The sequence below is a fragment of the Coturnix japonica genome, chromosome 2 (genome assembly GCF_001577835.2).
Source record: "Coturnix japonica isolate 7356 chromosome 2, Coturnix japonica 2.1, whole genome shotgun sequence".
Taxonomy (NCBI): Eukaryota; Metazoa; Chordata; class Aves; order Galliformes; family Phasianidae; genus Coturnix; species Coturnix japonica.
In genome coordinates this window covers 92,007,297-92,022,175 of record NC_029517.1, presented here as the reverse complement: position 1 = coordinate 92,022,175, position 14,879 = coordinate 92,007,297, and the positions used below count along the sequence as shown (strand labels likewise).

Here is a 14,879-nt window from a genome sequence, read left to right as displayed (position 1 = left end):
TGAATTTCTATGGTTTTTAAACCATACTGACTTGTAAAAAAGTTTTGACTCTACTTTAGATTAGCCACATAATTAAGACAATAGGACTCCATTAAGATTTAATGTCAGTGGGAAGCGGTTAAACTAGTGGTGTGCTTACAAACAAAACTAGCTCAGATTTTGTACAACTGGAGACTACTTCATAAAAGTATCAAGTGATTTAGTGTAAATGTATAGCACACTGCATGACTCATAGAGTCTGTAAGTACGTCCACATATTCTCAGCCTGATTGACTGTCTCAGACACAGTAGAAAACAACTCTTCCAAACAGCAAATAATTGTATAAATATATAACTGGAACAAAACCCTACAGCTGAAGTATAACACAGGAAATTCCATTTCAACATATTTCTTGATTCTTAATCCTGCCAGGTGGAATGGATCAACAAAAAAGGGAGAAGTCACTGTACATTGCAAAAAACGTTATACATTTATGGAGGTCATCCAGTAGGACAGAAGGAAACTCCAGAAATCAGCTACAACTTGCACTGCTAGAGTTCAGTTAGGTTCAAGTTTAGTGTCTACGTGAATCACAATAATTCTTTCAGTTTGAATTTATCAGTGTCTTGCAAAAAGCCTATTTCTTTCCTGAAATCCCTTCTCAAGTTATTTTCTTGTTTGTTTCCCAATGTATACATGTTTATTTCAATAAAAATACAAGAGTACTGGAGTAATAGTTGGGCAGGAGAGAAAGATGTTCTATAATTTGCTCACAAGAGCTTCTTCATATTGTCTCCAGTATGAGTAGCTGTTACAAGGCTACTTCATAATGTGCAACCACATTATGTATTATATATATAATATATCAAATTATATATATATTATATATTGCATTATTGTAGTGCAAGTTGAGGACTTCCTGTTTCCATTAAGTGCTAATAGGTCATCTACTCTTCCTGATACATCTCTTGTCCAAGAAGAACAAACCATGTTGGATCTTGATCATCAACCATCTTATGAACTCTTATGAACTATGAGGGAAATTTAAAAAAGGGGGGGGGGGGTTGTTTTAAAACTGATGTTACAGACCATGAACTGTAGGCATTCCCTGTCTACTCTTTTGCTTTAATGGGGTAATACTGGTGAACATCACAGGTGGGATATGATCTGGTAACAATACTTGTACAAATTTTATATCAAGCATCTGCTAGTACTTAGGTATCTCATTTCAAAATATCTAAGACTTTGTGCAGGTCAGGTCCTAGACACATTTCACACACGTGGATTAACTGAAGAAAATCACTGAATGGCAAAACCTCACAACATGAGCAAGTATAATAATGTACAAAATGACAAAATTTGCTTATCTTATTTCTGAGCCTGCTTGCATGGGAGCCTGCACCTACGTCTCCCAATTCTTTTGATTCTGTACCTTCAGAAGTTATGTGAAGAAGGCCATGAATCCAGTGTTTCTTACAGCAAAATAAACTACACTGAAGATTAAATGTTGGAAGCTATTTTTGGCCAAACTAATTGGAATATTTTCACATAAGCTGCAAATGCCTCCTAAGGTAAAAGACAAGATGATGAAAGATCTGGAAAGACAGAAAGACTACCAAAATACAGCGTTTCATAACGTAATTCTATCCAACGCTCCCCCTAGTGGCTTTGCACACACATCTGAGCATGAAGTCCCGCATGCACAAATGCCCCAGCCTAATGACAGAATGTACCACTAATAGGATTAAATACCTTGTCATCAGATAAGTCGAACATGGCAAAATCCCCGTCACTCCAAGCAATTAGATCAGAGCACAGCCCCAGCCCTTCCCGACGCGCAAGCAGTTTTGAAGAAGAGGTGTTTCAGTATTAATGGTAAATATGTTGGGGCTTTTTTAAAATTTCTTTTGTAGGGGGTTTGTATTCCTTTGCAAAGTTAATCAGTCTTTTGCTGTAATTGTACAGTTACAATGTGCAAGTGACTAAATAAGTAAATCCAGGCTATAAATAAGTGCAGACTTTTAATTAACATACGCAGTTGCAGTTGCTATGTTCATCTTCTGGTTAGCAGAAAGGAACTTAAACACTGTGTTCACTTGATGAGATGTAAGCTATAAAGCGTAGTTAAATGGTTTCTAAAAAACAAGTCCTTCTCATTAAACTGTTTCTGGGTGGGAAATGAAATAAATGTCATTTTTTCCCCTTATTTTGCAGGTGTTTCTTTCAATTTCTGATGTGTTTATTTTTAAAACTGATCTTATTGCCAGTTTCTTAGCACACCTGTTAATGCCTTTGCTCTGTTAAGATTATCCTGAAGGACGAGGCATATTTGGAGATAAGGAGAGAAATAACACTCTAGAAACGTCCCGTTTAAAATCTGGCAGCAATGTTTAGCATGGAAACACTTGTAATATGAAATAACGATAAAAGAGAGTTAAAGGATTTTAGTAGAGTAGTTAGTGTGCTTTGCAAGGTAGGAAAGAGACTGTCTGAGCTCCATAAGCCTGCAGTTTTATATATCTGTGTCCTGGTTCTATTACACCTCTGTGTAAACTCAGTAGAATTAATCTATTTAGATCTATCTAGAATTAATCTATTAATAGATACACAATGAATGAGGCCAGCTTCTTACTTGTGTGTTTTCACTAAGGGTATCATTTAAGAGCAAGTTGTAGATCTCAGAAATTATAGTTAGAGAAAAAAATTAACAGAATTGTATTACACTTAGTAAAAACTGCACCTAAGCATTTGAACATCATGAAGATGCTTACATTTAATTATTTCAACTTGCTTCTTTAACAGAAAGAACATGAAGTCCCCTTGGTTAATTATAATATACTTGCTATGGCTGAATGGTCACCAGTGTGCACCGACCAGGCAGGAGGAAATAAATCTACGGGAAAACCTGAAGAGTATGTATGCAGGGATGTGCTGGAAGCCTTGAGGCCCGAGTCTCCACTTAGGCTTGCTCTGGTTTACTTTGCCTTTCGCACTCACTGGAGTCAAGAGGTTCTGCTTATAAGTGTGGACTGACTTTCACGGAAGTGAAGTATCCACGCACATGACTGGGAGATAACAACTGAAATGAGAAACAAGAGGGATTAACAGAGTCCACCTTATAGAAACTGCTTACAAAACTTTGATAGGTTATTTACTCCATCATAGGTCATTAGAGTATAAACCAAACCTAGCAATTAAATCAATCAGTTTCACATTTTATTATGCTCAGCTGTCAAATATAATCATTAGAAATAATTGCAATAAAATTACTTAATACAGAAAAAAAACAGCTGTTATGCATATACTCACCTCGAAGCATGGCTTTACTGTGTAGGTCAGAATCCCAGGAGGATCAGCCATGAAGTGTTCCTTAGCTTCAGTGTATTTTAAAAATATTTCTGTGACAAACAAAATGTTAGGAGAGGGGAAGAAGGCTAAAGCAGAAGGCCTAAATGACACATGTTTTTGGCATTCTCACAGAAATGTGCACTTTAGTTGTTTTTATAGCCCCAGTAATATTCAGAGCACTTTTGCAAAGAGAACAAATAAGGGATTTCCACACAGGCAGAGACTCGAGGTCTAATGTGGAAACCAACCTACCTTTCAGCAACAGTCTACGGCCATTACCTCATAGGAAGTCTAGAGATTATATTTTAGGAAAGTAGGCTGAAAATTCCTGTAATCCATATTTTCAAAATGTTACGTGAAACTGTCATTGACTGATTTCAGATTAAAAATACATATACAGGTTGTGTCATCAAGAAACTGGTGAGCAACCCTAGGAGATTCCCAAAACCCAGGATGAGGCCTTGAGCATCCTGCTCTCACTGACTCTGCTCTCATCAACCCTGCTCTAAGCAAGGAGTTGGACCTGGCCATCTCCAGAGTTGACTTCCAATCTCAACTATTCTGGGGTTCAGGGATCAGAAATGGGATAGCTAAATACATAGACTGAGCTACACACAGCTAAGCAATGGCAACAGCTCTGGGCCAAATTTTTATCTGATGGAAAATCAGATAGAAAGAGTCTTGGCTCTGTGTTATTCAGCATTCACTGTCCATGAGTTGGCTCTGCAGATGTAGGGAAACATAAAGCTGTTTCATTTTGTCATTAGAGAATAGCCATTTGTGCTAGTATTAAAACTGGATTAACTCACTGTATAACTTGGCTTTTTTAGCTTTATCTGAAGTTGGGGAGAAATATGTAGATGAAGAGGTAAAGAAAGCTTTGATTGGTATCAAGCACATGAAAATTATGATGGAAAGAAATGAAGATAAGCACATAGATCTGATGAAAACCTTGAAGAAGAGCAGTGAAGAAAAACAGGTAACAGTGCATCTGTTTTCATTTGTTTGTTTGTTTGCTTGTTCTTAAAGTTGAATCTATTTTTAATCTGAGATAAAGCATGTTGTACGTAGAGTTTAGTGAACATTGTTTTACTTTTTCCCCTTAAGAAAGAGCCTGCGTGTTTGCAGACACATGGCATTCTAAGGCTCCAGTTCTGACTGAAGCTTTCAGTCTGCACTGACTATTATTTCCAGTGAACTTAAGAGGAAAATTCCATCTTGGCCCAATTTAGAGATTAGTTTAAACTGTTTGTATTATCAAATCAAAAAGCACACAGTAACTTGTTAACTTTGGGAACACCGGTGCACTCCCATTATCCAGCCTGTTGTTGGTTCTTGCTGAATGAGTTCATTTATCCAGAACTTATCCCCACAGTAAGAGTTTATGAAACACTGAATAAGTATATTTAGAAAGATGAGAAATAATTAAACACAGCACATGAATATCACGATTACCTGCTCTACCAAGAACATACTGACCAAAGTTTTCTGTGAGACTTTCCTCTAATGAAATGCTGCTGATGAATTAAAGGGTTTCTGCCATGGTTGGAAACAACTTGGAGTATTGTTTGGAAATGAAAATTGTTAAAATATATTGCACTGGAAGAAAGAAATGAATGATGTACAATCTACTTTTACTAGAAAGTTTTCTGTCTTTCCATTGTCCAGCCTATTCTAAAATGCTTATTGCAATTGTTGCTCATGCTTCTGCAGCAGAGGAAAGAAATACCCTCACTATAACCTTTCCATTAGAATAGTCACCCAAAGGGGATTATGTACTTTGGAATATTTCTGCATTAAAGGAGGAATTTATGTATGGCAAGGACCTACCTTTGTGAAGTATCATAGGCCCTTGCAGAACAGAGCAGAGTAACAAAAAAGGACTGTTTGGGGAACAGATGAATACTCAGGGTGGAGATGAAAGACTTGTGTTGACTCCTGACTTTGTGAGAGCTTGAATGGTTTTTGCATAGAAAGCCTCATAACAGCCGTGAAGACAATTATGAGATAAAGTCCATTGTGTAATTGTATCTTGTTATTGTCTTTCCTTTGGATACATGACAGCAAGCACAGAATTACCATTAACACTGACTTTACTGAGACCAAGTGGTTTACAAGCCAGGCTAACCCTGTGCTGCAAAGGCCAAATGGCAAAGAGCTTCACTGCTCAAATTCCAAAGGAAAAAGAGCTTCACAGCATCAAAAATGCATGTAGGCCATAGAGATCTGTCTGGTTATGTAGGCCGCACTATATTGCTGAGAGAACAACATCAGGAAAACTGTAAGGAAAAGCTTTTCAGTTTTCAGTTCCTCCACATGTGATTGCAGCTGAGAAAACATCCTACCCCAGTAGTGAAGGATTAGAAAAAAAGAACTCTAAATAACAAAAACGAGCAATCAGCTCTGGGGATTAATGTTCACAATATCAACCTGAAAAGTGCAATCAGCAGAATCTTTTTTCTTATTCAGGAAGCCTTGCGACTTATGGATGAAGTAAAGGAAAGATTAGAAGAAGAAGAAAGACAATGCCAAGTATCTTTGAAAAATCTATGGGATGAATGTGAATCTTGTTTAGAAAGTACCTGCATGCGATTCTATACAACTTGCAGACGTGGTTTATCAACATTTAGAAGCAAGGTAAGAAGAAATTTTGTATCTGGCAAGTATTCTTGAATTTAGCTACCAGTTTTAGAGAGAACACAGCTTGTTTTCTCAGTGGCCAGCTCTGTCAGTGACACTGACTTAGTAAAAGTGATTTGACTTGGAAGGTCTGGAAATGCGAAGTTACAAGACACAGACCATAGTCAATTATATTCATTGAACACAGAGCTAAAACTAGGTCTGGGGCACCCTGGTGTGACACCATGGACACTGATCAATCCCCTTCTGTGGAGTCTTGCCAGATATACTGTGATGTATCTCACAGCAGGAGCTGCACTACAATGCTCAGTAGCTGTTTGTGAAAAATAATGTGTAGATTATTTATGTTCCACAAGAAAATCAGTGGAGTTAAAACTGTAGATTCAGTTAGGAATACTTAATGGGGGGGCGGAAATCGCTAACTTACACATCATACTTTCCTATTTCCTATTTTTATATTATTTTATTTCTACTCTTCAAGTAACAAAATGAGTTCAAATGTTTTGCTGTTTTCAACAGGGGAAACCATTAGCAAAGATTTCCCTGGTTCTACTAGAAAGTATGCTTTCCTGGCTGGTACATTACTGTTAAAAGATTTAACTGCCTTTGACACTTTTGCTAACTTCCTCTGTGAGCAATATGTACAGGTATACATGCACACCTGTACGTGGTGTGGTGTTTCTTAACCCTTACTGGTTTACTTAAGGCCATAAGGTGTGGCTCCACACAGCACTGCACCTGCTCTGTCAAAGGCTCTGTGTCACACAGCATGAAGCAGGGATGAGCAGCTGAGGTGTAGGGAACAGGAACTTCCCAGAACAGAATTGTTCTTCAGTATCTTCCATTGTCAAATCATGGACTCAGAGCCACTGTTTTATTGCTTTTAATGGGTTTCGGCTTGCAGAGGAATTTGAGCACTTGGCCATTGGTGAGACGCAAGGGCATTTATAGGTCACAGTGAGAACAATTGCCTTCTGTTCTCTACATGACACAAAACTACCACAGAAATGTTTCCAAGATAAAGTCCAAACTGTTTGTTGGATAAAACCCAGAAGCCAGTACTGACTTTGAACCTCAACAGACTGAACTGATTTTTCTCCAGATCTGATTTGTATCTAATGATTTAGACTAAATGAACTTTCACTAGCATCTTAAATTACTTCGGAGAATATACTGTGATTTTGATTATTGAAAGAATCCCTTGTTTCTATAGGTACTTGAAAAAAAGTTTAGAGCTACTTCTCTGAGAGAAGAAAAACTGATAAGTCTGAGGGAGCTGGCCTTGTTCAGCCTGGAGAAGAGAAGGTTGTGGGGCGACCTAATTGCAGCCTTTTAGTACCAAAAGGGAGCCTATAAACAGGAGGGGAGTCAACTCTTTGAAAGAGTAGGAAAGGGCAGCAGGACAAGGGGAAATGGTTTTAAGTAGAGGGAGGGAAGATTTAGGTTGGATGTCAGGGGAAAGTTCTTTACTATGAGTGGGAAGGTGCTGGAACAGGCTGCCCAGAGAGGCTGTGGATGCCCCATCCCTGGAAGTGTTCAAGGCCAGGTTGGATGGGGCCCTGGACATCCTGGGCCTTAACGTGGCAGGGGAGGTCTTGATCCTTGAGGTCCCTTCCAACCTGGGCCATTCTGTGAGTCTATAACTCCATGATTCTATAATTCTGTGATTCCATAAACTGTCAAGCAGCTGATCTATCTCTTTCTTATATGCAGGTTGAAGATTTTTTGAGGAAGATACCTCCACTTATTTTCCCTTTTCATGAAGATCGAGGAAAAGATATCCAGTTTAAAGAAAAGCCTGAGAAAGAGGATACTCAGCTAGTAAAAATGGAAGATCTATTTAGCCAGCTGTTATCAGACATGGGCTCGGTGTTTGACAAAAGTTTCATGTTTTTCAAGAAGATGCAAAAAGAATTTGACCAATCCTTTCAAACATATTTCATGTCTGATCTGGATTTGAGTGAATCTCCCAGCCTGCCTGCTTTACCCGAGGCCACTACCAGAAATGATGGCTTACAGAAAGACTGGGGTATACCAGCCTTCCTGCAGACAGTCTTTGATTTCAGCAAGACAGTGTTTGAAGGTGTCAGTGAGGTGATCACTGAGGTATTCAATGAATACAAAGATAACAGAAGAGATTTGCCAGAACAAGCCAAAGGCAAGTGTTGGAAATAAAAATCAACTGCACTGTCAATGATATCAAACCTCTCAGGACAGCTAACCCACAGCTGATGTTTCAGTTTTTAGCACATTAATTTTACATGTGGTAAGGGAGTTCTGTGGGTTTTCTTGGTTAAACAGACATGGGTTAAGTATAAATTCATTGGTTACATTAAAAGGTAGAAATCACCTAGAAAACTCATAGAAATACTGCAGCGTGACTTGGGTGTCCTACACAGTCTGATTTTCATGGCATTATTCTGCAGGAGTGTGTCTGCAGGAGTTTCTCAGGAGCTCTTGAATTCATAGCAGATGCAGGTTTTCAAAAGGTTGACTGACAGGTCTGATATCAGCGTGTGTCAGGAAGACTTGTATATCATATCATACTGATATGTCTCCAACTCTAAAAATTCTGTGAGATGTCATGGCATATCCCTGCCCTTGCCAGACAGCTGCAAGCCTTCCCTAAAGCTCCTGCTACAGTGTCATGTACCAGTCACATACAAACCAGCCAAGTGATTTTCCAGCAACCAGGAAAATTCTGTGCATAACTTCAGGGTCAGGTGATAATACTCAATGTGGGAAACAACCCTCGGTCAACATTTAGAATGCAAATAAGCTTTATCTTTCCTATCTTATTAATAAAAATAGAAATAAATAATTGGCTGTCAGCGGGGAATACGCTACCATTTATAAGGGAATTATACAGGGGCATGAATTCTTTGTAAGAAAACATGGTTTGCATCTTCTCCCAACTTCTATTTTGCTTGGCACACATAGTAAGTAACAAACATGTATTTGTCAAGATGTTCAACTTCGTGGCAGTCTAAAAATACTGTAATTTCCTCCTAGGTTCTGACAGGGGTGGCATGTTCTCAAAAATCGTGTCAGGATGTCAAAGGACTCTGTGCAAAGAGCTTCGAGAGAATTCCTCTGGATGCACACAGTTTCAGGAGAGATGTCAGAAATGTCAAGACAATCTTTTGCACGGTAAATAGATATTTCCTGATGTATTTCTGCAACGTGTTGGCCATTGGTTTGTACGCCTTGAGGCTGTCACCTACTACTGTGCTCTTTCTATATTTATGGAATTAACATTCAGTCACAGACTTTTCACTGTAATTATTAATTCAAACACTATTAGTCCATCCAGATTTCAATTACCTTTTCCCACTGTCTCCACACAGTGTCAGTATAACTCAGTTGTTAACTTACGGCTGGAGATCTGAAGTTGTATACGCTATAATAGAATACCTGTGGGCATTGTTAGAGCAAGAGGTGAGGCAGCAATTGATCCTGCTTGGTGCAAAAGCATTCCTGATGCTGGTTTCTTCTGCAGACAACAAGACAAAATGTCAGGTAGCATTAGCTTCTCACAAGGAAAGCAAGTACTTCAGAGTTTGTAAGTGTTCTTTGTTGGACCACATCGGCAAGCAGGGCTGACATGGAGAACAAAAAAGGGAAGTGCTTGTTGGTACATAAGATAGCAGATCTCTGGCATGCATTCTCTATGGGTAGCTGGAAAAGCTGGGAAGTATTGGTAATGGTTGGACTAGATGATCTTCTAGGTCTTTTCCAACCTTGATAATTCTGTGATTCTGTAAACTAAAAGAGGGGAGATTGACATTAGATGTCAGGAGGAAATTTTTCACTGAGAGGGTGGTGAGATGCAGACACGGGCTGCCCAGAGAGGCTGTGGGCATCCCATCCATGGAGGAGTTCAAGACCAGGTTATGAGGGGCCATGGGCAACCTGATCTAGTGCCTGATTTAGTGAGTGGCAACCCTGCTTGTGGCAGGGGGTTGGAACTAGATGATCTTAGAGATCCCTTCCAACCCAAGCTATTCTATGATTCATCAGCCTGCTTGAAGGTCTATTGCCAAGCAACATAGTATAACCTTAAAGAACTTAGCAAGTTGTAATGCAGCAAATAGGATAATTAATCCATTCAGTCATTGTAAGCCTAAACTAAACCTACCAAAATAGGTCAGCAAGAATTTGTTTGTTTTGTTTAAGATAGCTTAAATACCAACTCAAAAATATGCCCCATCGCTAGACCTTTGTTGTAGTTTTCCTTTATTTCTGTACTTCAGGTAGAGAAGAGCACATACAAGACACCTTGTTTTCCTATATCTTCACACTGGCTGTGTTTTTAAACAGATTGCCCAAATGTTCCTGAACTGCATATGAAGTTTGACGAAGCCTTTAAGCTGGTTAATCTCTCTGGTGAGCAGTATGAGCAGATTCTCCAGATGGTTCAGCGTCATACAGAAGACACTTCCTACTTGCTGAACAAAATGAAAGAAAGATTTGGATGGGTGTCCGAGTTATCCAATATGACCATCGGACCAGAAAATATTTTCAATATAATCAAGGTAAGGGTTACCTACTAAGGGGACCTATTGCACAGTACTGTCTTCCACCTACTCCTTGCTCATAGGTGTGTTCTTGGGGATTGTGGATGTTTGTATACATGTACATTTTGGTCTTTACAACATGAAGTCTCTACTCATCCCAACCTAAATATACATTAATAATGTATTAGTAATCCCTCAATGAATTTAATAATCCTTCAGTGAGCTGAATCTACAGAGATTAGAAACTATTTTCCTCTAAATCCTTTTAGTCAGGTGGATGGCTGACAGGCTAACCCAAATCATTGCAGACAAGAGTAAATTGACGCTAGCAGCTTTGACAGGCCCACGATTACCTTCCTGGATAAATGTCACTATAGTGGCCAGCAATACATCCTTACTGGATCACTGAATATATAGCTACGTGTCTCTGTCTGTACCTATCTGTCACAAAGCTCAAAGAAAGCAAATGCTATGCAGGTTATTGCAGTGGAAGCTGCATATAATAAGCAGCAGCTGTCAATATGACTTGAAATACATCATGATTATCTACATCTCACACACATGAAGACATCCAAAGTAAATTAAGTTGATTTTACTGGGCTGGGGATAAATTCTGTTCTCCCTTTCAACTCAGAAATCCAGTGTACTACTGTTACTACAAGACCTTTATGAAAATCATTATGCAATCCACAAAGCAAAAGAAAACAAAACACAACATCAGGAACTAGGGAATAGCTCATATTTAAGCTCACTTTCCCAACCAAGTCTAAGCTATCTGTTCAGGAAAATAAAGCTGCAGAACTAAGTCTGGTTTAGAAAAACAAATAGGGCTGAGCAGCTTCAGTCAAGCAAAACTCCTCTTGAAATCAGTGAGAACAACTCACACACAGGTTTTCAGTATGTGATTGGAAGCTCTTTGTAAGTGTAGTTTGTGGATTAAATACTAACTTATGATTCTTAAATGTGGTCTTGCAGTGTCGTGTCACATCTTCCCACCACTTACAATAGGCTTTGGCATAAATTCAAGGCATCCAGTTTCTTTTAATAAGAAAGTGATTTCAAGAAGGCAGACAAGATTAAAATATTTTTTCTATTTAATTTTCCCTTATTAAATATGGAAGTAGCTATAAATGAAACCAATAGCATACAGCTATTTGTAGTGCTAAAGTACTGATTTTCTCTCATCAAGGTGGTACCTGGGGATGTTTCTGGTACAAATGAAACTGTGGTAGACATGAATATATTGACTTCGCCTACTTTCACCATTAAAGTTCCTCCCCACTTAGACCCAAAGAGTGCTGAATTCATCGAGTACATAGCTGGAAAAGCACTGCAACTATATAAGCAGAATTTTTAAGTGGTAAGTTCATCTCTCTCTCGCTTCTCAGAGAATGCAGCTCTTCATAAGAAATGTTTGCATTGCAATAAACATTAGTTGGAACAGGATTCTGTCATGCTATATTCAAGACTGTCTCTTTGGAAACAACACTTTGATTGAAAGACAAGCACAAGTGTTACAGAAAACAAAAATGAATGCTCAGTGTTCTAGCCTGCAAAGCACAGACATTATGATATTAAAAGACTACACTTATTTAACTGTGAAAACCCTCCATCTTTAAGTAACATCTGGGATGAGGTAATTTAATAACAAATATTCCATCAGAAAAGAATTGCCTCACAACCACAGTCTGGAGCTTTGGCATCAGATTCAATGTCTTTGCATTCGTTAATCAAGTATAAAATGGAATTACCGCTGCTCATCTTTTTTCTTCTTTAATTTTAGGTTGTGTTTAATAGCATGTTCCATATTATTTTTGACAAAACTGTGCTGCAATGTTAGAATCAACATCACAATTTGAAAAAGCTGTTTTGCCATAACATTTTCACATTATCAGTGTTCTACTCAGAGTAACAGGGCTAACACTGTTTACAGAATCTGCAAATTGACTTGTAGGAGTGTTTGCAGAAAGATCTTTCCTGTGGCCTTCTAAATATTTTTGTAGGAAGGGCTTAAGAAACTGGGGAAGGGAAGAAATAGGCTGCAAGAATGAAGAAACAGTGTTTCATGTTCTCTAACCTCATGGAAAAACTCCAGGAGAGGTAGCATAGTTTTTAAGTGTTGCTACTGGTATCACACCATCATGGAGCTAGTCACAAAATCCCAAGGAAGCCAATCCCAATATGCGCAGCTCTGGTGGGCTCTTCTAGGTTCTTCTAGGAAGCATTCCTGTCATTTTGATCATTCTTTAGATGAGAGGTTCACAATTTTTAAACAGATGAGATAAATCTCTTCCATCAGGGAGAATGAGGTGGCCTACAGAATTTAGACAGAAAGTAATAAGCCTCACCATGAGCTCTGATTTAGGCTTATGTTGGTGAAATTATATGTATTATACTCAAAATGCGTATTTTCCAATAGTTACTTACATATAAAATGAAATCTTCAGCACCATTTATACACTGTTTTTCTTCAAAATTCTCTCCAATTTATACATAGTTATTGATAACATATACTCTTTCAGGTAATTCTTTCGAAGACAGGCTGAAGGAGCTGGGCTTGTTCAGCCTGGAGAAAAGAAGGCTGCGGGGTGACCTCATTGCAGCCTTTCAATACCTGAAGGGAACCTATATCCAGGAGGGGAGTAAACTCTTTGAAAGGGCTGACAATAGCAGGACAAGGGGAAATGGATTTAAGTTGAAAGAAGGAAGATTTAGGTTGGATGCTAGTGGGAAGTTCTTCACTAGGAGAGTGGTTAGGCCCTGGAACAGGCTGCCCAGGGAGGTTGTGGATGCCCCGTCCTTGGAGGTGTTCAAGGCCACGTTGGACGGGGCCCTGGGCAACCTGATCTAGTAAAGGTGTATGTTTGGTGGCCCTGCCAGGCAGGGGGGTTGGAACTACATGATCCTTGAGGTCCCTTCCAACCCAGGTCATTCTGTGATTCTGTGATAATGTAAGGCTAAACTTCATGGTCTAATGGTGACAATCTAAATTTCCATAGTGTGATTATGGTTTTTAGCCTCAGTCTCCTGTGCAACACAACTTGTGTAGCCATCTCATAGCTGAGAAAAGGTGGTATTTCCAAATCGCAGTACCATGTTATGTTCTGTTTGTGCAGCAGTTTCGGGGTACATGAAAGTATGACAAAAAGAAAGAATGGGAACTCCACAAGAAAAGGAAGGGAAAAAAGAAAAAGCAAATTGTTTCAGTCTTTCTTATGTATCAGATGTGTTTCATTTCACATTTGTTCATTCAGTTCACATTTGTACATTCCCCATATACAGATCTTTCCAAATCTTTCTATCATATAATAAAAAGTTTGATCATTTATTTTCTTTTCTCCTAGGAATGAAGATGTGGGAAAACTCAGTCCCAGAAACCCGTGTACTCTCCTTAGGTGAAATACTCCTAAGCACAATGTTCAGCTATTTGTTAAATGACTATGGTTAAAATAGTTGCATATAAATAAAATTCTGCTTAATAAATACTGTGACATATGAGCTAGCAACTGATGACTGTAGCAGTCCTTCATTGAAATACATATTCAAGCCCACTTCGAGAGACATTTGTTTAAATAAAATGTTGTTTATGTTGTAAATTAGGTGATCTTTGAGGAACCACCTATAGCTCCGGTTATGCAAAGATTTAAGGAAATAATTAGCTGTAAACATGCAAATAACTTCTATTTGCATACTTAAATTCAGGCACATTTTTAAGCCTTTTCAAAATTGTTCCCTACAGATATTGTGCATTCAGCTAAGCCTGAAACAAGCAGATTACCATATGCGTATTGCATATTATTTTCCAATGAAAATGTTCCATTTCTTCTTCCAGTCGCTTTTGATGTTTGTAACGCACATTAAATTACTTTTCTGAATATGCATCAATGAGTAAGTCTTCTGCCCTTAGCACTTTGTACTTGTAGTTTGCCTTTGGAGCCATAATTAACAGGGAACCCTTTATCAAAAAAAGATGTTTGCCTTTTCCTACATTGTTGTTGTTAGCTTGCATGGTATTTGCAAATTATATTAACTAAGAACAGATACAACTCTCAGAAGCAAAGCTCTAGGTGTTTTGGTTTTCTTGGCTGTGGTTGAACATTTTTGCATGCATTTACACGCACCATTTGCAACTTTATCTTTGCAAAATAAAATGTATGCATTTCAAAATGCACACAGGAGACAAAAGGAAAATGGCAATTTAATTGTTTTAAGTAGTGGAAATGATACGTTTTCCTGTCTGCAGTATGGAAAAATTAACATTTTCTAGCCTACAGTTCCTGTTCCATTCAACTTCCTTTATAACAGAGCACTAATCTTGAAAGATTAAGCAGCCATAACTCCTGGAATCAAACCAATTGTTGGAAAGCTGAGCTTTATCTGAGAGATATGTACCT

At 38.4% G+C, this 14,879-nt stretch overlaps 1 protein-coding gene across 1 annotated transcript; it reads left to right on the top strand.

The window, feature by feature from the left end:
* The first annotated feature begins 1,044 nt into the window (after window positions 1-1,044).
* Window positions 1,045-13,979, top strand: CLUL1 (clusterin like 1). The gene is made up of 9 exons (XM_015855387.2): window positions 1,045-1,855; window positions 2,783-2,892; window positions 4,159-4,307; window positions 5,798-5,965; window positions 7,682-8,126; window positions 8,981-9,118; window positions 10,289-10,503; window positions 11,675-11,845; window positions 13,830-13,979. Exons 2-8 carry the CDS (start codon window positions 2,790-2,792, stop codon window positions 11,840-11,842), a joined length of 1,386 nt encoding a protein of 461 aa, XP_015710873.1. The 5' UTR covers window positions 1,045-1,855; window positions 2,783-2,789; the 3' UTR covers window positions 11,843-11,845; window positions 13,830-13,979.
* The last annotated feature ends 900 nt before the right edge of the window (window positions 13,980-14,879 follow it).

What these genes read in the sequence shown, in the direction of transcription:
- CLUL1 (XM_015855387.2), top strand. Translation starts at nt 2,790, where the DNA reads ATGAAGTCCCCTTGGTTAATTATAATATACTTGCTATGGCTGAATGGT. An exon ending in TTTGCCAGAACAAGCCAAAG is followed by an intron (nt 8,127 to 8,980) that starts GCAAGTGTTGGA and finishes ATTTCCTCCTAG; the next exon opens with GTTCTGACAGGGGTGGCATG. An exon ending in TCAAGACAATCTTTTGCACG is followed by an intron (nt 9,119 to 10,288) that starts GTAAATAGATAT and finishes GTTTTTAAACAG; the next exon opens with ATTGCCCAAATGTTCCTGAA.